The 23,881-nt window shown below is 41.3% G+C and overlaps 1 protein-coding gene across 2 annotated transcripts; it reads right to left on the bottom strand.

Annotated features, from left to right (window-relative positions):
- Positions 1-459: 459 nt before the first annotated feature.
- LOC308188764 (nuclear pore complex protein Nup153-like) lies at positions 460-23,153 on the bottom strand. 2 transcript variants are annotated; one of them, XR_013945736.1, is made up of 13 exons: positions 22,368-23,153; positions 19,717-19,927; positions 17,340-17,588; positions 15,998-16,137; positions 15,790-15,915; positions 13,489-13,599; positions 13,313-13,351; positions 13,159-13,212; positions 10,744-10,902; positions 9,590-9,642; positions 4,672-6,897; positions 3,338-3,430; positions 460-1,071 (listed from the first exon to the last, which is right to left on the bottom strand). XR_013945736.1 is itself a non-coding variant. In XM_080578156.1 (11 exons), exons 1-11 carry the CDS (start codon positions 22,611-22,613, stop codon positions 6,756-6,758), a joined length of 1,530 nt encoding a protein of 509 aa, XP_080434282.1. In that variant the 5' UTR covers positions 22,614-23,153; the 3' UTR covers positions 460-6,755. The 2 variants fall into 2 exon arrangements, 1 of the variants encoding a protein (XP_080434282.1); XM_080578156.1 differs by having other exon boundaries at positions 460-6,897.
- Positions 23,154-23,881: the final 728 nt, after the last annotated feature.

Here is a 23,881-nt window from a genome sequence, read left to right as displayed (position 1 = left end):
TGGCTTCACATCTCCCCTCAATTACATACAAACGGTGAGTAGAGGCATTTTGGACACATTCTGTAATTTTTTTTACTTATTTTTTGAAAGAGAAAAACGCAGTCATTTTTAACTCTTTCTATGGAGTTCTCATTTTCGCCAGTGAAAAATCACTATGTTGTTTTTAAATTAAGTCACTCACTTCAGCCATCTTCCCTCACCAGCTGCAAAGCCGGGGGTATCTGCATTGATCCAGCTCCGTACTAATACATTTCACAATCAGTTCAATTTATGCGACAGGCTGGAACCTGGGCTGAGACCTCTGAAGTGCCTGTAAACCAATCCTGCAGACAGCCGCTAACCCATCAACCGTACCTGGGAATCGTGTTGCTTAAAATATTCCATATATGCAACGTACTTTTATTCTGTACAAGATTCACAGAGGCTAGGATGGAAACAACAGGAAAAAAAGGACCATACCTGGTTTCTCAGACTGACAGGCTACACATTTGTTATCTTCCGTCTTATTTGGTACAAGGCATATTCCACAGTCCCAAGAGCCTTTCGCCTTCTTAAATTTGTCTCCAAAGCCCAGAGTGGCTGTTGTGTCAGTGCTGCTCGAGGAGGATGTCACTGTCACCGAGCTGTCTGTGACCACTGGTCATGTCAGAGCAGGCATTACTCCCGTTCCAGGTTTTGGTGTCTCACATGCTATACATTTTGTAGCTTCCGGTTTGTTTTGGACAAGACATGTATCGCAATCCCACGTTCCAGGTACTGTTTTGAATTTGTCTCCAAAGCCCAGCATCCCTGCTGGGGGCGCTGCTGGCTTTGAGGTGTCGCATTGACTTGAACTTACTGTCTGTTTCATACTCTCAACTGTTGACGCTTTAGTAGCTTGACAAGTTACACATTTGTCCTTTATGTCTTTGTTTTGCAGAAAAGGGTCACATGTATCAGATTGCCAGTACGATGCTTGTTTAGAAGTCTCTTTACCTGCAGAAAAAGTTGTTATTGCAGGCCTAGTATAAACCACTGTGCTTGTTGTAGGTTGTGCAGACGTAGAAGAGCGTGTTTTCAACAATCCAAAGTCTAGGAAGCAAGAAAAAAAAGTCTTCCTGTTAGCGCAATGGTTACAACTAGACATTCAGACCGAGCGCAACAGGAAGTCCCCAGAAATCTTATCTAAACGGATGAAATTTCATCTGCTGCACTGGGTCACAACAGAACATTTCGTTAAAGCTTCATTTAACTCTTTGTTTCCAAGCAAGCTTTAAATCAACATTTTCACTGGTCGATACAAGTACAAACAGACAGTAGCTGACTGAAATCTGACAGTCCAACGTGGAATGGAAATAATACAATTTGATTAAGACGCGATGCCCAATCGAATCAAATTTCTAAAGCTCCTCCTTCCGTAGCAGATGACTCAAATCTACTCCAGTAACTGTACAGAAGTTTGTACTCGGAGCAGCAATCCAAACGGTATTTTCCCACAGATGCTGAATATTAATTAAATAATAAAAACTCAAGACAATTGAACAACTGTCTAATTTTCTATAATCTTTTTCAAAATGCATCGGACACAGGACAACTCCTTATTTAAAAGGTGGCAATTTTAACAGAAAAGACAAGCTACTAATACAGAAAGACTAAAGGAAATGCATCTTAAACAGCAGCTCAAGTTGCTTGTAAATCTACCTTGAACATAGTTGTTTTGTGGTTTGGTTGTTGGTTTTTTTTTAGTCAAAAATGAAGTCTTTGAACAATGTGGATTTAGATTCTGCTTCTTTTAAACCGATAAAGAAAGTGAATGTCACTTCACTCAGAGGTCTTTCCTTAAACAAAATGCACAATATATTTTCTCTCACTTAGCTCTTTCCAGTAGAGAAATGTGCTGCCTTCTTCACAAGTATGTAAGTTAGAAGAAGACTTTTGGGAAAAGATCAAATTCAATAAAGCCCTTTTTCTTAAAAGATATCTTTTCCACAGACACACTTTATGAAACTGTTGAAAACAATTGCAATTGCTTAAAAACAAAATTCAGAAAAGGGTTTTTAACGTAAAACACTCCACTTCTGTTTGCAGTTTAAATTTTAATCCACAGGAGCCATTGTAAGCTAAGGCCCAAAGATTCGCAGCTTTCGCCATGTATTTGGAACTGAAGCTCTTTCCTATTCTTTCTTCACCTGGGCTGAAGGTGGGACAGGAGTGTTGAGTTTTACAAACATTTCCTTTTCAATTCCACAAATTGTATTTACTTAAAATGAAACACCGATTATCTGGCTAATTCTCTTAGTACCTCATTTACAATTACATCCTAACACGTAAAGGAGATGCAACCCATCTGCTTTTCATCTTGCAGTTTTACTTCCAGCAACAAACACCACTTAGAATAGAAGGGGGCAGATGCACCCTAACAAACGCAGCGCTTAATGTAATGCTCTCCTACATTCATATTTATAGCAGATACTCTATTAACCATAAGTCGTGTGTTGGTTTTTTTTTTAATAAAAAATGCTAGCGTATTTTTTGCAGCATCTTTTTAAAAGGAGTTCATTATCTCTCCAGGATTTTTTAGAACGTCTAAGACGCTTCCTTCCTTTAATACGTGGGCAGTGGTGAAGGGACCACCAGCAAAATCTTTGACCTCCTCTTTCTGTGTGTTGATGTTGGTTGAGGTGGTGGTGTCTTTTGAAAGAAAAGAAAACAAAAACAGCTTTCACAATGTGACCTAGTTAGAGCAGATTATACTCACTTTTGTTAGAAACAAGAATTTCCAGCTTTCATGCTTCTCACATAAGAATCTTCACAAATTCTACTTACTTTGCAATGCTTTATGATTACAAGCAAAACAAAAAGCAACAAAACAAAACAAAAATTATAAAAGCAGATCTGTCACTGGAAAAATACTGCAGAAGTCCAACACTGCCTGGAATTGCTAGCATGCGCAGACAGGACAGATTGAAGATTTAATAAAGAAAAAAAGGAAAATCAGCACTTCAGATCTGAAGTGCTAAAGTTTCAGTTACCTAGGGTAAGAAAGGGCGTCACTGGAGTACCACTGGGTCCAGAAAGTTCTGCCGATTTTACAACGGGAACACTAAATGTAAACCCAATCTGCTATGAACAAGAGAGGTTTTTCAGATTCTCAAGCCACAGGAACTTCAATCGAATGCACACACAAAACCAAATCTGAAAGCTGCTCTTCACATTTGTAGCACGCATGCTGAATGACAAATTATAAGCCAGAAGCCTACATACTTTTCTCCATCAAGGCAGATTCTGCTTTAGTGTTCTGCAACAGCCTACTAAATGCCTAAGAAAAAAAGTCAAGCTCCTTTATTATTTTACTTACAGAAGACGTAGGTAGCACTTCTGCCTCAGTAGATTTCACAACTGGAGATGAATATGCGAACTCAGGACTGCTAACAGTACTTGTTGGTTGTATCTGTATTTTCAAAAGAATTAAAGGTTTATATTTAAGAGCAACAACTACCTGAATTCACTACCCAACAGAAGTCCCGCAGTGACGTCGAAAAACCTGATGTTTGAGTTATTTTGCAGATAAAAGTAATAATAAAACACAGGGAAGTTTCCAAGTGGGTATAGGACAATATCTTCAAAACCAAATTCCAGAAACTAAGAGGAAAAGCTGGAGATGCTACTTAGGTCTAAATGCACGGAAAAGCAAGCCAGGAAGCTGAAGAACGGCAAACTCAGCCCAATGATACTCCAAGAACTTCAGCAAACACCTCAACATGTTAAAGCAGCTGTCTACTTCAAACCGTACAAAAAATATTTCAAGTACTCTGGAACAGATTAATGTTTATTTTATTGCAATAATATGCCAATTATTGCACCCTAGGCTCATTCTATGTGAGGCTTATATGACCACGTTACCTCTAATTTAATAACTTAAATAAAGTTGTGGTTTAACCATTGCAGGCAACTAAGCACCACACAGCCACTCGCTCACTCCCTCCAAATGGAACAGGGAAAAGAACCAGAAGTAAAGAAGTAAAGTTGTTAAATTTGAGGTAGCATTAATGACTCATCGCATGTAATGGCTACCTGGAAAGACAAATGCCATAACCCTGTACATACTCCCCACTCCTTCCCCTTCTTTCCCCCAGCATTTATTGCTGAGCACGATGCTAAATGGTGTGGAATATCTCTTCGGTCCTCTGGGCTCCGCTGTCCTGGCTGAGTGCCCTCCCAGCCTCTTGTGCATCCCCGACCTCCTCGCTGGCAGGGCAGCGTGAGACACAGAAAAGGACTTGTCACTGTGTAAGCACTGCTCAGCAACAGCTAAAACACCAGTGCCTTACCAACACTGTTTTGCTCACAAATCTGCAACATAGCATCATCTACTACGAAGAAAATTAACTCTACCCCTGCCAAAACCACTATAAATAACTTGGCATAAAGTCCACACCCCCCTTCCCCCGCAGACTTCCACAGCATTTGAAGCAGTTATACAATCACGTTAAATGGGAGTTGGCAGGCTCTAAGACTGAGAGAAGCAGAATCAAAACATTTATGCCTTTTTCCCCAAACTGGCATACAACCCCAATTCATTCAGCTGCGTAGAAACTAATATTTGTTAGTTTCATGAGCACCACAGAAAAAGTCAACTCGCAATAAAGCAGTATACTCATTGTAAACATTATTTATAGCATAAAGATTTACCTTGCCCGCCGCCGTCGCTGCTGCATCTGCCATGCCTGCCGCCTCCGTTGAATTTGCCACGCTTGTCGTTGCCGCTGTTGACCTTGATATGTCCTTTGTCATCAGCAGATATGGCATGCCCGCCGCCATTATTGGACATGTCAAGCCTGAGGGCACTGTTGAACATGTTATGCCCGACGTCGCCGTTGTATATATCATGTCCTCCACCTCCTCCTCTGATAGATCTGTCAAGTCCTCCACCTCCGATGGATCTGTCATGCCCTCCACCTCTGATGGATCTGTCATGCCCTCCACCTCTGATGGATTTGCCATGCCCGTCGCAGCTGCTGGAGTTGCCGTGCTCATTGCTGCTGTTGAAACAGCGCTCGGTGACGCTGAGACAGCGCTACTACCAACGAAACTAGAATTGAACTGAGGCAGCGATGCAGCACTGATGGGTAGGGGTATGTTCGGTAGCACTGGTTCCTCCACTTCCTAAAGTTGCAAATTTTAATTTTTCTTATACAAGACATACTACTTTCTCGCCCCATCGCACCCAATTTATTAACAAAATTAAATAGAACAAAAATCCATACAAATTAAGAGAAAGCAAGTTTCCAGAAGAAATCCCGATCTCCCCACCTCTGTCTACCACGTCATTTTAATTTATGGCAGGCCTGCTTCCACATTATACTCTATTCAACAACTGTACAGCAAGAACACTGAAAGTTAACTCAAAACCTGTGCAGAACAGAGAGGCACAGATCACATTTTTTTTCTTTCTTTTCTATACTTTAGTCATCAAAGCTCTGGAGAAGCATCATCCTTTCTAACTACCCTCGCATGGCTTCAATTAAGAGTACACTCTCAAGACAAGTGAGAAAGTGTTCCTCTTGCAAAATTAGGCAGGATAGCTGCCAAAGTTTCTAAAGTCACTACAGCAGTGAACGTGGAAAAAGGTAATGTTTAAAGAAGCAGGTAGGTTCAACAACCAAACTAAACACAAAAAGCACCAAAGAAAGTCAGACTAGCAGCACTGAAGATTGTGTTCTGGTAAATACAGTCTATACCATGTATCAGGATGCAAATATAAAAATCAGAAGAGAGCCTCTTAACAACTTCAATTTTCATCCCTGCCACTTACTTTATTTGATTACTAAGATTGGATGAGTTATGTTTTAAATGGCATAGAAAATCTGACTGAAATTTGTACAGTACTATCATGATCTACTTAGAAATGACTAGGCAGGGATGTAAGTTGGTACTACTGATATTCAGTGCATCCTGTAGCTTACATCTGTTTCACAGTTTTGATTTGAAAAGTTTATGGAACCTTTGATATTTGGACCATTATTTTATTTGTGTTAGAGGAATAAACAACAGTGTTTACGATTTCTTTATATTGCATCATCCAGAAGTCCCATTTAATGATTTGAAACTTAAATTAACTTAAATACTTAATATTAACTTCATATTAATTAAATACTTAATGTTAACGTAAATACTTAAATTAACTTACAGGCAGCTTATATAACATCCAATAAAAGAAAAAATAATCTGAATATTCATGGTCATAGTTTTATGGAATAGATTTTTCCTATTAAAATGAGAAAAAAACTCTCTCACAATGAGTTTGGTGAGTATCAAAAACTGAGTCATCGTTAGCAGACATGCAGAATGCTGTCTTCTACTACTCTTTTTCAAACTCTTGGCCTGTATCTTTCTGTATGACTTAAATATGAAACCAAAAATTAAGCTTTTTTTTTCTTTTTATACTTGGCACTCATTTCAAGTATCATTCCTGTAGAAAAACTATACAAACCTTCACCAAAACATTACTTCTCTTCTTAGGACTCATTCATTCAATTGCTAATGAGAAATGTTATAGTTTGAAGAATCTCCAAGGTAACAGAATTAAAAATTTCAAAATTACATAAGCAAAGTTCAGGTATTCAAACACAGGAAATCAATTGGAGCCTGCTCTGAAACCCACAAGAAAACAAAAACAATGCAAAAATAAAGCGGTATTGTTATAATTTACTATGATGCAATAAAACTGACATACTTAGCTAGTTACTTCAGTAAGCTCAGTGACAGCAATTAATTTAAGAGTCACTTACCTGTTCTTGTACAGCTCTTGATAAATAGTGTATTCCTCTTTCCCTTCTCATTTTGCCGCCTCCGCTACTCACTCCTGAAGACAGACCATTGGACGCAGCAGTACTGAATTTGTAGCTGGTCACATTGCTAGCACACGACAGTACAGAAGTTGGGGGAAAAAAGAGAAAAAAAAATTACCAGCCAAATTTTTTTTTCAAGATATTAGAGCTGTTATTAGTCCTAGAATTGAAACCTGCTGATCAGAAAAAAACTAAAGCTGTCTCACAAGTTGCTAAACGCTGGTAAATACTTGATGTTCTAAACAGGAAAAACTTTATTAACAGCAGCAATGAAAAGGACATACATAAGTGCACCGTTCACACGGGAACAATGACTAAGCCAGAAGACCTGAAATAGAAGTGCTGATTTAGATTGTTATTTTCCAGTGCTTCCTTTAAATAGGACTGGTTCTCTGATTCTGCGATGCACATGTATCTTTTGCAGTGATGTAAAAGAACAGCTCACAAAAATACAGAAAGAGTGCACATATGCACACATACACATGGGAAACACTGCCAACAGCTCTGATAGAATAGGGATGCCTTAGACTTGTGTGGCAAGGTAATATGGCCTAAGCTTCAGAAGCAGCTCTGGCTTTCATGTGGCCATCAGCAGGAACAGCAGAGGTGTTTGGATATGCCAACATTCCAGAAGTCTTTTCAGACATGAATACAGATCCCTTTTGTAAGGCATACAAAGGCATTTTTCTGGTACTTAAAAAAGCCTAGCTCAAAACCAGAAAGATATCCTAATCCAAGAGCAAATGGGGAAAAAATAACCCAAACCAGAAGTGAAATAGGGAATAACTCTAACAAAAGTACTATGGCAAGAAAATGAAGTATGCCTGGAAAAACTGTGACATCAAAGCTTATCTTGCAGCCAATCAGTCAGTCAGTACAGAAGTGCATTAGATCGCACTGGAAGACACCAGGTCAAACTCCCACAATACTGAGGAGGAGAACTGGTCTAAACTTGTCAAATACTTGACAACAGCCTGCTTAGCACTGTAACTGCATAGAGGAAGACAGATCCCTAAGGCATATGCTCAGACTTTTCTCTAATCCGAACTGTCAATCCATTAGAATTCTGAAAAAAGTCTTACATCAAAATAGATCTTCATTCAGACAACTATCGCTTGCCCATAACAGCCCATATTCCTCTTTCTGTTAACACCTGTGAGCTTCAAGGGGGCAAAGACAGTTGTCAGCCTTCAAGCAAGTCTAATCTACAATTGGACTCAGGATATAAAATATATATATATATATACACACACACACACACGCATAGATATATAGCATTGGTGGGCCAGAGATTTACTGAGTATTCCAACTCAACTGTCCAAAGGGACTCTTGCCAGCAGATCAGTGTGGTGCTCCTGCTCCAGAACATGGCACCCAACAGAGACCAGCATCACAAAAAACACTACCACCACTACCTACTCTACAAACAAAAGGTAGGGCACTGCAATAAACTTTGTGAACGAAATCAAAAGCAGTATGAGTTTGCTGTATCTCCTTCCTAAATGGAGAAGTAGAAAGGAGTTCTAGCAAAGACAATTTAGAACAGTTTGAAAAAAACATAATTAAAACCCAGCACCTGATTGCACCTGTACCAGAACCTTAAAGCCAGTCGCTTCCACCCCTAAAAAGGTGGTTGTTGTGAAGTCCAACTTTTAGATGCCAAAACAAAGTGTTGAGTTCTTTCTGCAAGCCAAAGAATGCCCATGGTCACCTAAGAATTGCTTGGCAGATGAGCATAGAGTCAACAAAATTCCCTGCTACTGTTCTTTGAAAAGAATGACCCCCTAAAAACCGAGTGCAAAGTCCCTTAACTCAAGCATTATTACCCAAAACACCATTTTCCCAGAAGGAAAAGCCATCAATATTATCTGGAGGATAACTCATTTGACCTAAACCAAGAAAGCAGTATAACACAAAGCAGTCTCCTCAAGAAGAAATTCAATTAATTCTGCTGGTTTTTTTTTATTTTAGAGATGAGTTAGCATTTGGCCTCAAATGATTCTAAAGAACACATGGTCTTCATGTGAACTCAAAGCAGACAATTAACTTCATCATGAAAGGAGTATTAAAAAAAAGAATAATAAATCATAAATCTTCCTCCATGTTTTTGCTTAAAAAATAAAGAAAAAAACACATCAATAAACATCCTCCTGAACTGTAACTCACTTCCCCTACTTCACCTTCTAAAGAATACTTCAGAAAGAATCATCCCATTAGGACAGAGCTTTCAAACTGCAAGCAATTAAATAGCTAAAACTAATAGCTTTTCCCCTAGGGAACATTAGGAGGGACAAATTATTTTGTTATAAGTAAACTGAGTTATAAACCATGAAATATCTGTCAAAGCAAAATTTGTAACACTACAGATTTAGTCAAACTACAAAATGAGCCATATTTCCTGTAGAAGGAAAAAATTAGGCCTCCAATAGCAAAGATCCTTTCTGTGGATACAGCATTATAACGTGCCTCGTTTCCCATCTTCATATCCTACTCAGAAGATAAACTTGGGATAAAAAGTGGTGTATCAGTAGTTTTATTCTTGCTCATCTTCCTTCCTTTCATAAAAACAACAATTTTCTCAAAGTTATATTGATCTTCAAACACAATCCAGACTTTGCAGCTCCCTCAAAATACAAAATTTTCATTGGATTTCCCATTCCTTTTACTGAGAACTGTCACCACCTTTCAGGTGCAGACCGTACTGAAAAAGGAGATTTCTTTCTTTCTTCAAGTAAGTTTTAAATTAATAGATGTCATACCTTTCAGATGGTTCTGCTCGCTGTTCTGCAGGCAAAGTCTTCTCTCTCATCCCCTGCAAGTTAAGTTTAGTTCAAGACTTAGCTGAATATGTACAGAATACACAAAGTACCAACAACCACTTAATGTGGTTTTTTGTGGTTTTTATTTTATTTATTTATTTTTAATTTTATAGCACTGAATACACCTCACCTACTTAACGTTGTTCCCTAATTCAGCATTGTGGGTACAGTTCAGTTAAATTTTGGGGCTAAAGTAAGCATCACTGCTTCACTCAGCATCGAGGACAAACTGATAGAACACTAAATCAAATTTGTCAAATCCTCTAACAAAGAAAGTAATTATTTTAAACAAAATGACAAAAATTGTGTGTGTGGGGGGGAGAGTTTTCATCAAAACTTGTGTTTACCAGCCCCGTAAAAGGGACATACTTTTCTGTTTTCTATCATTTATCAACAAACAAGAAAAAAAAAACTCTACCCCCCTAAAAACTAAGCAGTTGCTGCTACATTCATTTTAGAACTTTACCAAATGGAGATTGTGCTGGCTAAACAATACAGAGATTGAAAGAGTTAAAAGCAATAAGCAACCAGTATTACTGACCACTTTGATTTCCAGCCTAAGAAGCCCATACACTTAACACGTGGTCATTTGTACACTCAGACTGATACTGGAAACACAGATGTTTTCGCAGAAAGAGATGCCCATTTAATTTTATGGAAAATTTATCAGACTCCATCTACTCCAAAGCAATCAAAACCGATAACTCAGCACATTGTCAGAACTCTCACTTGGAGCACATAGCTCACCTGGAATAGTTTACACACAACACGAGCATGTTTCATCAGTGACAGCTTTGTGTACATGAGAATATAAAAGGAAAACATTTCTGTCTTTTAATATTCTTTCACTGACAACAGGATGACTCAATAGCACATCATGACATCGTGAAAACAACCACAAGACACTGAGTGTTCCAAAAACAGAATTAAATCCATAAAAGCTCAATCTATTTCACAATGGTTCCCACTGCCTTAAAGCTCGCCTCAAACATACTATCAGTACTTTTTGCAAAGATAGGATAACAATTGGTTTGAGAAACATTCCAAGACTGGAAAAAAAAAACAGGCACATAAAGACTCAAAAATGTACTCACTTGGTACTTTGTGTCTACTCTCTGGCAAATTTTGCTGGACTGAGTAGTTGAAGTCGGTGATGGTTCAGAATACCGCGTATAACGCATCGGTTGACGGTTTACCGTTGGTGTCACAAGTCTCTTAACAGGTGGAGGCTGGAATGCATTCTGGGATTCCAGCTTTGAAAGGGAAACAGCAATCAATTTATCCTTACGTCCACCCAAATTAATTCCAATGTTTATTGATGAAAACAAATTACAGAACTATAAACCTCCCCCCATCGGTCTTGGCACTCAGTGAATACAATTTGAAAATTCTGAAGACCGTTCAACTTGTAGAGGGAAATCACCAGAAAACCAGTAACGAAATCCATAAAGCTATATATAAGTAGCCAAAGTCTGACTGAATTCCATTTCAAAATTTGGCAGTTAGCTTCATAGACAAAATAATTCATGCTACCATAATTAAAATAACCCATGTTCCTAGAATATGCTCCTATCTTTTCCTCTGCCCACACTGTGATTTTTTTTTTTAGTAGCTTAATTCATTAATTTAACATTCGAAGTGTTAAGCAACTAATTATACAGGCTTCTGGGCTTCACATCCCCTACATTTTCCCCCTTCAAAGTTACACAAACAATAGAACACACTCAAAAAAAACAACTTGTCAATCTTACAATAATCTCATTCATTAAAATATGATCCAATGCTTTACATGTGCATTAGATGCACTTCAAGTAGTGGGTTTGACTTCCCTTTTCAAAGCGTTTTCACAGACCAGAGTTGATTTTTAACACAGACCACTGCGTGTTCTGCAAAACTGACTTAACTGAACTGTCAGACAGAAAACAAACCCTAAAGGCTACAAGATTTACCGATGGCTCCGCCTGCGGTCTTAAGGATCAGAAAATACAGTCTTAGGAAGCATGCTATTGTTCAAATCAATACCAACAGGAAATTTTTGTTTACGCTGCAGCTTTAATTTCACAGTATCTCCCAGCTCTTAGTAATAGCATTCACACTCTCTCTAAAGTATACAAAAATACATCTTTCTAAAAAATATTACATTCAGTTTGAAACCTTGAATAAGACATGTTTTATGTAAGTTCACAAATCTACTTCCAGTGAACGACGGTTCATTGCTGGTTTTAAAGGTAAAAAAGAAAAATATTAATTCCCCCAGTTAGGCATTTAATACACCAAGAGCTATTCTGCCTGGTACAGTTCCTTGAAATAAGAAAAATACCACATCACTGCTACCCACTGCAGAAGTTTAGCCCGAGTGCACAAGTGTTCCGTCAACCGCATGTTCACTTTAGCAGGAAAACACACGATCGTCTCCTCAGCAAATAATTGCTTCTCATCGCGGGCTACCCTTCTCCCGCCACCATTATGAATTCTAGTATTATGAATAGACAATCTATCTCCTTTCACCCACTGACAGCTGCGTGCAACATTCATTTAGTGGCTGACAATTTCAGGCTCTCTGTTGCAAATCTGGCAGATCTTTCTTAATGCCTTATCACAGGTGTATTGCTATAATATAACTGAGAATTCACACCAGATTTGGTTTTAGTTATTTGGATAATATTTATGATATACTTCACTTCTCCATGCCCTTGTAATTTGGCAGATGGTGAAAAGATGGTCCAGGAAATCTGAGATGTTTGTAAACTCTGAAGTGATTGTAAACTTAATTATACATCCATCCAGTCAAGGAATTAGCACAGAAACTTCTTGAGACACTGTCCCTTTTCTCATTAGAACAGAAGATGAAAAGTTTGCACATCTTGTTATTTCCTTCAGTCACCTGATCTTCAAGTGGTCATTTAAGGGTTTTGCAATTTAATAAGCCCAAGGATACCCCTAACTAAAGTCATCAAAAAAAGATGACTAGTTTTCATTTTTTAAAGAAAATGAAAGGAAGTCATGCTTTACCACAGCATTATCACCAGTTCTGTGCTACCTCCAAACAGGAATTTAGGAGCGTAAGATTTATAGCGTCGGAAATTAACAATTTTCCTCCTCTTTACTTTGAATGGTGATAAAAAGCAGAAAAGTTAGTTTTCTGTGCCCGAATGAACACGGAAGTCTGTACAAAGTCTATATGACCACTCAAGCAGTATTTTTCTATTTGTGATCATTTCTTCAAGAGAAAACTTGCCTCAACAGGAATTTTAATATGCAGCTTCACCCCAAGTTGGGGGACAAGATAAAACGACTTGGTGTGTTCTAGAGCTGTTGCTCTCAACTTACAAAGATAACATAATTCTTAACCTGAGTAATCTTCACAGCCCATCATCTACTGTGGATACATGCCAATATTAACTTGATTTGATGTCTATGTTGTCACTGAGGTTTGAGAAAATTTTTCTAATAGTGATAAAGCATTGAAAAAGTTATCTACCTCAGCTTAAGACATTATTGGTTCTTACCTTTCTTCGTTTGGACTGGAAGTCAGTAATATCCGGTTTATCTATGTTCGGAGGCTGAGGGAAAAAACAAAGCATAAATATTAGAGGGCAATTTTTTTCTCCTGAGAGAGAGGGTTCCCTGCAACAAAAATGTGGGGGTTCATGGTCAACTTACACAACACAGCGGCAAAAGAGATGTCATTCTTTTAGCATCCTTTTGAAAAAACAGCGCAATAAATTAAACCGGCCACAACGTAAGGAAGAATAGTTTTATCTTTATGCTTTGATGGCACATTTACTAAGTTTTATAAACACATGAAGCAAAAACAGATTAAAAGAAGTGCTATTTACCAACAAAGCGGTTGACAGCTTCTCCACTGCCTCCAAGATGCACCATGCTGAGGTACTCAAGGTAGCGTGGGACCGCACAGTTTCTTCTCTAGCTTTCGCTCTCTTTTGTGCCTGAAAAATTAGCATTTTAAGTGTTACAATGGTCAATTCTCAGCTAAGGAGGCATGTATTTTATGTCCCAAGGCTACACTGATGATACAATCAATATATTCTGATGACAGAGAAACATGCAGTCACTGGGAGTTCAAGCCATAAAGAAGAGAATACACTCGGAGTTTAATGAAGTTTACCTTGGGCCTCAGTGCATCTTGCACGTGCTTGTTGCACGAGCAATAAAAGAACTCCGTACTTGTAAAAGGTCAAGACGGATGATGCTAGGACTGCTAAGGCCTCCGAAGCAGTAATCAGGGAAACAGAACTCAAGAAAAGGCTTGTGGTACAGAAAGCATTTTCAGTAACAACACAGACCTCAGAGTTTCACGATGGTCTAAGTGTACCATCTTAAAATCAGTGTATACAATCATAACCAGGAACTAGTTTTACTTCTCTCTTGCTTCCTCCCTTCCCCCAAGATTAAAGTTGGCTGCAAATCTTTGTCTTAAAAGATAAAGATCTGATTTAAACTGTAACAGATCTAAACATTACACTGAAAAAGTAAACTGTTTATTTGCACCACCCAACTTCAAATATCAGTCGAAAACTTCCTTTGGTGTGACTTTTTTTCTTCCCAGGTTAAACCCCTCAAATAACCACACTGTGCTTATCACACGATGTGAAGACAGGAAGCAGACCACGCAGCATAGAAAAACACAAGTGAGACTCACAGAACCACAGAATGGTTAAGGTTGGAAGTGACCTCTAGAGATCGCCTGGTCTACCCCCCTGCTCAAGCAGGGCCACCCCGAGCAGGTTGCCCAGGACCATGTCAAGTCAGCTCTTGAAGACCTCCAAAGAGGGAGACTCCACAGCCTCTCCGGGCAACCCGTGCCAGGGCTCCATCACCCGCACAGTGCAAAAGCATTTCCTGATGCTCAGACAAAGCCTCACGTTTCAGTTTGTGCCTGTTGCCTCTTGACCTGGCACTGGGCACCGCTGAAAACACAATGGCTCTCTATGCTCTTTGCACCATCCATTCAGGTATTTATATACACCAATAAGATCCCCCCGAACCTCCTCTCCTCCATGCTAAACAGGCCCAGCAGTCCCTGCCTCTACTCAGAGGAGAGGTGCTCCCAGTCCCTTGATCATCTTGGTGGCCCTTCGCTGGACTCTCTAGTACCTTGCTGTCATTCACAGCAAGCAGCAAGAAGCAAGCTACTCTCTCCTTTAAAAGCCTAGTATTTTGGTTCCTCTTTTTACCGTAATGCAGTAATATTGTAAAAAACAAAAATAGCCGACCAAAGAGGGTTCCCAGCTTTGCACCACAAGGTTTCAAGGTTTCCCGTAAGTGAGGTACTTGTACTGCCCTTTTTCCGTTGCACAAATGGACTGTCAGAACAGAGCCAGCAAACCCGCGTTTTCATTTTCTTAAAATTCCTTTTGATTTATCGATAAAAGTCACTTTCATTTAAATACATTCCTACCAAACCTGACTTGACTTTCCTTTTCGATTCAGCTCTAGCTAATCAGAGTTGTCAGCAGTTTTTATTTGCTATTTCCAAGAACTCTTGGGGGCAAATAACTCTCTCCAAGAACTATATGAATCGTTCAAAACAGAAAGCATGTTACTGCTTATCTTGGGACTGCATTTAGTCCTGCATGCCTCTGTGTACCAGAAGAACAAAGGATCAGCAAAGTTGATTTTAGATATTTTCAAAGACTGCAGGTTTATACAACATATCCATAGCATGAATGTAGGCATGCTTGGAAAAGAAGATCCACAGATAAATATTAGCCAGGTTTGACTACTGTAGCTTTTGCTACCATAAACACAAGTTTTCAAAGTTATGCTGTCATTGGTTTTTTTGCATCAAGTTATTTTAACGTAATGTAGTCAGAGGCAGACAATGGCACTTAAATGGAATTTTTTGAAAGACCTAACAACAGAGGAAACCCCAACTACCAACAACTAGCCCAAACTGTCATTCTTGTTCTTTCTGACAAGTATTACCTGTGGTAAAAACTGTTATAAAAGAATTTAAACAGAAATCAATCTCAGACGTCTATTTTTGTAGACCAAGAGGGCAGAAGAGCAACTGTTACCACATATTCAGCTCCCTGCTCAAAGCTCCTTTGGCAGTGCTGCTTTTGGCAGTGATGCTTTTTCCATCACTATTTCCCACTACACTACTTTTCTCATACCTGATAAGGTTCCGTCTTTGGCTGCCTTGATCTTACAGCTGCACCACCGGCATAGGCCGTCTTTCCGGGGTAAAATGGAGAAAACCCAAGCTGGTTTTGCTTAAAAACAGACGTGCTTCCACATACCTACGGAAACACAGTATGAGAAGTGGATAGAAAAACAGGTACACATTCAAACTGATTAAAAGAAATACTGTGCAGTACTTACAGGACACAGTCCTCCAAAAACAAATAAACTGAATGCAGGTTTCTTAGAGCTAGCTGCAGAATGCTGCGAGAGGGAATGAGTTCTTTCAGCTTCTGTGGGCCAGAGCAGTGACGATGAAGTATTTTTTAAAACTGCAACATCTGCCAAAATGACGTATGCTAGATGTAAATGCCTCTCGTACGTACAGAACTTTAACAATAAAGATCACACTAATTCAAGTTCTTCAATACAGAAAAATAAGCATGACTTCAGCTTCCTTAAATAGATCAACTTCACGTACAGACTGAAAACCAAGTATCACCTACAAACTTGAAAACTGTTCACAGAGCTGCAAGTAGTTTTCAGCAATCTTACCAAGTTAATACTGTGCTTCCAATGCAGACATTTTTTTCCTTCAGGCTAAGATAAAAGAGGACCGCATAAACATCAGTGCATTTGTACGGACAAAGCTTTTTTCTGTGTTGGTAAAAGGCTGGAGGCCAGCACAGATCATAATCGCACAGGTTTTAAACCTGGAAGATTCCCCAAAGGCTGCTATAAGAGTTAACGATCTTCTGCCCATGTATGTTTTACGAAGACACACCAGAAAGTTCTAGTGCACTCAGGTTATATTGCTAAAGCCCAGCAACTCTACTCTCAGCTGTACAAAAGTTCTCTGGAAAACCTGCTGAGCACACGTCAGTCCCTGTCTATATGGGGGACTAGAAAAAGCTGCAAACCTGCTGTTCGCCCTTTCAGCGAGAAGACCTACGTACCAACCTACATCGACACGATGCTTATTTTTTATTTTAAAATGGTGTGCTTTCCTCAATGAATTTGGCAAAAGACATGAAAGTATTGACAGCTGAAGCCTTCTACCAAGAAAGGTCAAAAAACAGCCTATAGCTTATGTCAGAGTAGTTTCTTTATCTTCTCTTGCTGAAACACAGGAAAACATCTCGTGTTCCTATTTGTCACCTGCACTTATTCACATTTAACCAGCTGTCTGTTAGATATTCTGAGCCACTCTTCCTTCTAGACAATCAGCCTAGTTGTCAAGCTACGGCAAGTCAGCCTGATTTCCTACCGTCCCAGTTCAAAATTTACATATAACCTAGCTGAATGTGTACATTTCAGCATTGACTCTTTCTAACATCAGGGTATCATAAACGTATTCCAAAGCACGCTTCTATTAAAAAGGTGATAGGATTATATACTTCTAAAACACTAAAAATTCAATTTAATTCTCGCATCCAAAGTTGACATTCACCTATTTTATTTACTAAGGTGATGTGGAATATTAAAGAACGCAAGGTACTTCACATTAAAAAAAAAGTCAATTAAACAGAGAACACAAAATCACCTTCATCAGATGCTCTAGAGGAGGAATCACTGGTTGTTGGGATGTTATCATCGTCTTGTTGAGAGGTAGAATCTTCTATTTCTTTTATGAAGGACAGCCTAGGACTGCCAATGCCAAATATAGAAGATGTCGAGGGCTGACAAGGTGGGACAGGAGAATCCAGCATGGTGTAACTCAGACGGCTCCGATGAAGAGAGGGCCTTGTTAACACAACTGGGAAGTTCAGTGCTGATCTACTTGTGGATGGTTCTAGACAAGAACAGGGAGATAATTAGCTTTGCTATAGACAAGCTCACAGAAGCCAAAACCTGTTTCCTATCGACAGCCATGCTATTGCCAAGTTCTAAGGCAAAAAGAGAGAAGCCAAATTTAACTTCTTCCTCACCCAGATAGGGTTGCATCTAACTGTCTGGCTACAACAACAACACTGCTTGCGATACACAGTATTAATGTTGCATCCAGAAGTAGTTAACTATGAGGTTTTACAACACCACATTCTGACCCCGTGCTCAAATGCTCTAACGCTGACTTGGCCGTTCACTAAATCAAACATATATACTCCTTCTCCCATGTACAGCTTGCAATAAGCTTTACAAAATTTGAGATTACACGGTAAATTACAGATAACACTGCAGCTTCCATAATATTGGAACAAAGGTTACATTAATCTGAATACACAACATGAAAATGAACGTTTGCAGTACTTTTTTCCCAAGTTCTTCCATATCAGCTCACGTTAGAGGCAAAACATCATCTCCTACCCATTAACTATTGGGATTTTGACCCAAGGGACAAGGATGTTGACCCAAGTAACCAGATGAGCATTTTTCCCTCTTGAAGCAAAGGGTCTGCAAACAATGCCAGTGGCCTGGAATAGGTGGCCTTGAAGTCTATCTTGCTAAATGAATGGAACTATTCATGGGTATTTTGCCTGATGAAAGCCTACTGTCTCTCCCAGGAATCTGGGCAATTCAAATGACTTTGAGCCACTATCCTCTTGATACTTGAACTGAAGCTTAAACTAGTTAGTTCAATCTTCATAACCACTGCAGTACCACTAATTAGCTCTCCAAACCATGAGCAGATTTTTAGGACAGCACCGTTTGAGATACAGAAAGGTATTCAGGCGGAAGGCCACCCAATATAGGCTCCAGCACACTGATATCTCAGAACTGAAGAAACACATTGGTTTCAAAATGTAGTAATAATTAAAAAAAAAAATCTTATTCTTAAGCATAGTAAGCGACACCCACGGACAGCAACATAAGCTGCAAAAGGTTCCAGGGTGTCCACCTGCTCCTGATCTCCTGGAGTTAGCAAGCTTGCAGTGCAGCTGTTCTTACTGAAAGCTCCTTTCACGCAGTTACATAGGAAAGCCAACATGTGTTCCTCAGTCACGAAGACCTTCTCTATTCTTTTCTCCAAACTCATTCCCAAGCTACAGCTACACAGAAAGCCATCAATCTCCTTGTTTACAATTAGATGAGATTGGAGGCAAAGATATTTCCTCCTTGTTTTTTGATTCTGCCAACAACAGAAGCAACTGACTTTCCACATTATCTATGGTTACCTACGCACGCTCAGACAAAACTTCTTTACTTATTAAAAGCTGACTTCCCCAAAACAGCTAATTTAAGAGAAACTCAAATAAGAATAGATGCAAATTTATACAACAGGACTACAGGAACAGTGAGAGGCACTGGATATAAGACAAATTAATCTTTCATGAGGTAAAGGACTTGCAAACCTCGTTGCCAACGGTCAAATACCTTTTCAAAGACACCCCCTCCCCCCGCGTAGACCTTAAAGTTATTGAATATTTTAAGGATAATAATCTCATAAACCACGTCCGTGCACAAGTTCCCCAGTTCACCATCAAGTTAACGAGGAACTTTACTAAATTGATCAAAGCCCAAAACAAAAAAAAACAAAACAAAACAAACAAAGTCGGGACACGAGACGGAATTTTCCTCTGCCATTCTAGCATCTAGTATTTTGTTTCGAAGACTGCAAAACAAATTAATTTTTTTAATTGCCTTAGGCAATTAGACAGATTTTCATTCCATATCTTTTAAAAGATGGAAAATGCAACCCAGCACACTTGCAAATGACTGATTTTCAGCATTTAGCACCTGGCTAATAGAGTACCTAAAGTTAACTGATGCCTTCCAAGAGCATAAGATGTATGCTTCGTAACTGTGTATACAGTTTAAAGCTAAGACGGTTTCACAAACAGTTGTTTCGACTTTTTTGATTGTTTGTTTTTTTTTCATTCTGTCAAAACCCTCATTCCAATTTCCTTTTGAAATTCAGATTCAAAACTAGAAATCTGTGAATAAATACAGATGGCCAGAATTCCAAATGATTTTTCACATACCTCGTCTACTAATTCCTGCTGGTTCAGGCGTGAATCTCTCATCGATTATGGTATCTTCATCTGCATAATCGAGGTGATAGTTTACCGGAGTCTCCTCCTGGTTTGCAGATTCATTTCTGTCTACACACTCCTCCTCACGCTTATTGAAATACTTCTGCAGCCACGCCGGTACAATATTTTTCACCGTTTCTGTCATTCTGCTAATTATTCCCTGCTTGAAAGAAAAAACACTTGTTTAATTACAGAAACACAGTCAACAGCATATGCTGGGATACCACCTTCCACGGACCTTGAAGACAGATATTATACAGCAAATATTCAGAAGACGACGACGAGGTTGCTCCCTGGCATAGGATCGCTACGCTTCTGGTAAACCTAAAATTCACCTAAGATTGATTTATAACTACCTATCACTTTCTGCACTTCCAAGTGACCTTGGCAAGGTTCAAAGTTCTGAAACCTCTGCCAAAATTCACCAGCAGGTCGTCAATCTGCAAGGCTATCAGGAAACTCTACGCCTGAACAGCTCCTGACCTACAGACTTGTTCCAGGACTCTTCCTCTTCGCACCCTCACGTGAAAACCAACTAAACCAGAAGTTCAGCAATTATCTACTGCGACAGTCAGGACCATACTACCCATTAAAATCAGTGAATCTAAATATTTTCAATTTTAGTAATGCTGAATTGCAGTGACTATACGCACAAAAAACAGTTCTGCTCTCAACAGTCAGGCTAACCCAGAAGATGTCCTGGAAGAAACACAGCTATAGCTATAGCACCAGCACCTCCTCTTGCAAGAGCCTTCTAAAGCTGTTGCTGTATTTTGTAGAAGACTGACTCTGCGGCATACATCGGGTACGATCGGAGAATTCCCACCTGACCGAAAGCCCCAGGAACTACGGTTAAATAAAAGATACATTAATATAAATGAATATAATTAATAATAAAAATTAATAATAAAAATTAATATCCAGAAAGCTGACAATCATTAGCTAGGCATCCTGCTAATCATCCCTCCTGCAGGCAGGGGGAAAAAAAAAAAGTAAATTAGATCCAGGACTAGTTCCCAGGAACTTTGAAGCTGCTAACTATACTGTCTACAGTGCCCAGGCACCTTCAGAGCTTAATGGTAAGAGACAGAGGGTTTGGTGGGCTGTAATTACGATCACAAGCACACAAAACACATCTATTTAAGTATTTCTAAGAATCGACTTATCGACTAAAGTTGTAGGGGGAAGGATGAGAAAAACAGCGGGGTAGGGATCAGAACCAGAGGTATAACCTCACAAAATCGCATCGGTCGCTTTCGTGCCTCCCCAACTGCATCACTGAGAGACAATTAACATTAAGCCACAGAACCTTCTGCAGAGTGGACATGATATTGAAAATAAACTGAAATTAATTGACAAATGCTCTAAGCAAGCTATCTGCTCAAAGCTCGTCCTTTTACGTTATGAACATTTGCACGATTCGTCTGGTTACAAAGCTAACTGCTATAATAAATGCACACATGTAACACCTATCAGTTTGTCTATTTATCAAATCATTAAAATTCTTCCCCGATAAGTTACTGTTAATTTGATCTGCGCTGGATGTGCAGCAGCCATTCTCTGTGCAGAATCCCCCAGATATCCCCACGCACGTGTTTGCTCTGGCACACTCTTTAAATAAACCTACTGGAAAACACGCAGAGATAACAGACAATGGAAAAGTTAGAAAACCATCTCCACTGATTATTTTTAATCCACGTGTAAGGTTTATCAGTTAGCTACACGGTGTCGGCACACGCAAGCTATGGCACTTTCAACATTAATGCACTGTTCAAGCCAGAGGTTTCAACGGTTGCTCTGTAAGCGTGGGGAATGTTTGCACTGCCCTTCCAGGCCAGCTTTAGATGGACAAGATTGATTGTCAATATATGGTATAAGGGACTTGGCATTTCTGCAAGTGATAAAAACCTAATTGAGCAGCTATCCATGCGTAGCGCTCCCTTGGTTTTGCATATGATAATCAATCCCCTCAGCTACGTTGCTCATTTCATAGCGGAGAGGTTTTGGCTGAACAAACATGTGCAGAGGGCATCTCCAGAGCATCTCTCTGGGCGTCCTGACATTTCTTAGCAAAGAGCTGCTGGGAGGGATCTCGGCGCGTCCCCCCTCCAGCACGGGGATTTTCACACCCCGAATTGACGGACCGCTTTCACCGTCAACCTGCTGTACCCTACAGCACAAACGAGAAGCAAAGCCTGGCAGGTAACGTTCAGAGAATTGATGATGGGCTGAGGAGGGGTGCAGGGAGCGGGGAAAGCCCTGGGGGTGGCACTGGGGGTCCTGAGGGCAGCGGGCTGGGGGTGAAGGGGAGGGGGAGGAGGGGGGTAATGGGCTGGGTAGAGGGGTAAGGGGGTAAGTAAGGGGCTGAGGGGATAACTGAGGGGGTTAGGAAGGGGCTGAGGGGGTAACTAAGGGGGTAACTAAGCGGTCGAGGGGGTAACTAAGGGGGTAACTAAGCGGTCGAGGGGGTAACTAAGGGGGTAAGGAGGTGGGTAGGGGGTAACTAAGGGGATAAAGGGGCGGGTAAGGTAAGGGGGTAAGTAAGGGGGTAACTGGTGGGCTGAGGGGGAAGGGCCCGCTGTGGGGGGGCCGCTCCTCACCCGCTTGCTCCTGGCACAGGGGGGCTTCGCGGCGCCCAAACGGTGGCGCCGCCTCTTCACCTTGCCGCCGGCCGCTCCTCCTCCTCCTCCTCCTCCTCCTCCTCCTCCTCCTCCTCCTCCTCCTGCTCCTCCTCCTCCTGATCGGGCTCCTGGGCTGCCGCCCGGCGCCCCGCCGCCACCGGCCCTGCCACCGCCGGCCATGCCGCTGCCGGTCGCGCCGCTACCGGTCGCGCCGCCCGAGGCCATACCGCCCCCCCCCCCGCGTTCGGTGCCGTCACGGGGCCCCCCCGCCCCCCGCCGCCACGCGCCGCGGGGCCTGCCCTGCCCCTCGTGGGAATAAAAATGTTGTTTTTGCAGAGTTACGTTGTTTAAAGGTAAGGAATGGGGTATTGAGGTGTGCTTGCAGCGATAAGAACGCTTAGCAGGCGACCTTGTAAAATGCAGACAACCAGACTCCGTAGAACAATTCGGGGAAAATCACGGTGTTGAGTCAAGTCAGGTAAGTGAAGAAACATTACCGCTTCAACCAGTAAAAAAGTCAAAAGAAATTCGAAATTTAACAGGCCGGCAACTGAAGGCCATGCATTGTCTGGGAAGCATCAGACAGATTGTGAGCCTGGATCACCCCCTCAGTGGGGAAACAGGGGAGGGTCCCGTCATCAAAAAGTATATAAACTGGGTTTTGGAACCAGCAGGGGCGCTCCTGCTCGTGGGACGCCCGCCACTGCGATCGCGAATAAATTCCTGCTTCGCTGAGCTCCTCGCCTGAGCCCAAGTTCTTGGCTACGGAGTGTTTCTCACAATTTGGGGGCTCGTCCGGGAGCCAGTCGCCTACTGGGGAGCCCCACCGCCGCAGCAGCAGGAAGGCATGCCCCGCTGATTTCAGCGGTCCTGTGCATCGACGGCGGCGGTTCTGCGGAGAGCTGACAGAGGGCCCGAGACTGATGAAAGAGGCAGGATCCGTGAAGGAGTGGGGAAGGGAAGAAGGCAGGCACTCCGGCTTTGAGAATTGATCCGGTAACTCTGTGCACAGACCAAGGTAAGAAATAGGAAGTATTGCCTTGGGGGTCGGGTGAGACTCTGTGTGCCGTGTGATTGAGACGTACTTTTGTACGGAGCGAGTGTGGAGTCCTGATCCGCGGTTCCGCAGCTCCGCGAGGGGCGCGGCCGGAGACGGACGAAGCGTGAGCTAAGGGAGAGAAAGGAAGAGTCTCGGGAAATGCGGTGTATGGTAAGCCCTTGCACGGGGAAGTGCTTGGCAATACACCAGGGAAATTTGGTGTGCGGTAGTCCTCGCACGGACGGGACGCCCGCCACTGCGATCGCGAATAAATTCCTGCTTCGCTGAGCTCCTCGCCTGAGCCCAAGTTCTTGGCTACGGAGTGTTTCTCACACCCTCCCCCTCCCTCCCTCGCGCGCCCCCTCCCCTCACGGGAACGCGCGCCCCCCCCTCCCGCTGCCGCTCCCGTTCCTCGCCCCGCCCCGGTCCCGTCCCGGTCCCGCCGCCCTCCCGC

The sequence above is a fragment of the Anser brachyrhynchus genome (genome assembly GCF_964034855.1).
Source record: "Anser brachyrhynchus genome assembly, chromosome: 2".
NCBI classification, from domain to species: domain Eukaryota; kingdom Metazoa; phylum Chordata; class Aves; order Anseriformes; family Anatidae; genus Anser; species Anser brachyrhynchus.
Note: the sequence above shows the minus strand (reverse complement) of the source record. Positions and strands in the feature narration are given on the sequence as shown.